This window comes from Cyprinodon variegatus, unplaced genomic scaffold (genome assembly GCF_000732505.1).
Source record: "Cyprinodon variegatus isolate N-32 unplaced genomic scaffold, C_variegatus-1.0 Scaffold2185, whole genome shotgun sequence".
In the NCBI taxonomy this organism is placed as follows: Eukaryota; Metazoa; Chordata; class Actinopteri; order Cyprinodontiformes; family Cyprinodontidae; genus Cyprinodon; species Cyprinodon variegatus.
The window spans coordinates 26,791-28,580 of record NW_015152638.1 but is presented as its reverse complement, the minus strand read 5'-3'; the positions used below and the strand labels follow the sequence as shown (position 1 = coordinate 28,580).

The 1,790-nt window shown below is 33.5% G+C and overlaps 1 protein-coding gene across 1 annotated transcript in view; it reads left to right on the top strand.

Moving 5' to 3' along the window:
• Window positions 1-1,790, top strand: part of cryzl1 (crystallin zeta like 1) — a 15,323-nt gene that overhangs the window by 6,792 nt on the left and 6,741 nt on the right. Inside the window, exon 4 of the mRNA XM_015405366.1 lies at window positions 532-600. Coding sequence (XP_015260852.1) covers window positions 532-600 — 69 coding nt within the window. The remainder of the gene's footprint in view (window positions 1-531; window positions 601-1,790) is intronic.

The following is a 1,790-nucleotide window of genomic DNA, read 5'->3' as shown; positions in this document are numbered from 1 at the left end:
CATCGCATCTGGTCTTAATGCACCATTAAGGTTTTCATTACTTGACTTAAAACCTTCTGTCTTTTCCAAAGAATGAAATTATTGGACTTAATTAGGTTCACCTTTTTAGTGTCGAGTTTGACACCATGCTGCAACAGCTAAATCTTTATGGAATGAGATCAGCAAGCTGTTTGGGAGAATCCTCAGAGGTTCTGGTCCTTATCGACATCATGGCAAACTTACAAGTGAGTCTGCTTGACATCCAGGATGTGAACCTCTCCTCCAGGCTGCTCCTCTATAATCACTTCTCCATTTTCATGAAGGAAAGCTTTATTATTTTCTGCTGGGTTTGGGAGCCCCTGCTTGGTCCCCCTCCCCTTTGATGGCTGCCTCGTCACCAGGCCTAATCTCATCTCCATTAGAGACTTAGTAGAGCCTGTAAAAACAGTCAGTACAAAAAAACAAGATCCTTTCGGTTTGTGGGTAGTGTTTTTTTTGTTGTTGTTGTTTTATTGTAACTCTTGTCGTAACCTTTCCTCTTTCCTCCTACAGGAGTTCTTCCTCTAGACTCGCCCTGTTCTGGACTCTGTGAACTTGTTGACGTAGACGAATACTTTTTAGGTAAATCCCACATATGTTTGACTATGGAGTTAATTTAGATCCATTATTTTTGAAAGCAAGGCACACATTTGATAATTTGAAATTAAAAAACAGAAGAACTGAATTGTAAGTGGAAAGTTACAAAAAAATGAATGCAATCTAGAAATAAACTCAATTTAAAACGTTTTCTGAAAGGAACATTTTTTCTCAGATTTTCTTTTTCTTTTTTTTCTTCAAATATTTCTTTTTTTTCTGAAATGTTTTTTTAATTTCACATTTTCTTCTCTTGTGGAAGGGTTTTCCTCAAAACTGAGGAGAAAAGATTCTTTTCTTTTGGTCTGTATGAATATTATCAATATTTTTATTGGTCAGTTAGAGTTTTTTTTATCGGCTTAAAAAGAAGAATTTGGTCTTAACCACTCAACGCTAAAAACATTTGAAAATATGAAATCTGTAAAATAAATAAAGTTCTAAAAAAAATAGTTGGAATAAAAATCTGAACAAAATGAAAACAACATTTTTTTGAGAAAACAGCAAAATCACTTTTGATTAAGAAATGTTATACCGGTGTATATGTATATATATATATATATATATATATATATATATATATATATATATATATATATATATATATATATAATATAAACAAAAAACATTAAAAAAAAACATTTATGGTTCTTTAAAATTTCCATAAAAAAAAAAAAACAATTTCTTTGCATGCACCAATAATGGGACAATTATTTCACTCCATACACCATTAATTCACCATTAATTCCATTAATTCACTCCATACACCACAATCAGCCTTTAATTCCTCATCTTGGGCTAAAAGATAATGTTTTTTTACAAAACTTTTTTAGCCTCCGCTACAATAACATAATAGTTTCACTTTGAGTCGGACATATTGAGTGCATTAAGCTCCCTCTGACCTTTAAAGGGCAGTAGGACAGACGGATGCTATTAAACTTTTCCTTATCCGTCTATCGTCTGCACTCTATGCTCATTAAACTCAGAGTAAAGCTCCGCTGGCTGTTTGACAGAAGCCTGAAAGCACCTTGAGTGCAGAGTCTCAGGGCAGCACTTTCTAAAACATGACAAATGTAATAATAATCCAAACACTTATAGGTAGAGAAGCTGTGAAAGGTGTCAATAAATTTAACGCATATCAGCAAACACTGGCATCCTCGCCATATGTTGACGTGTTCCAG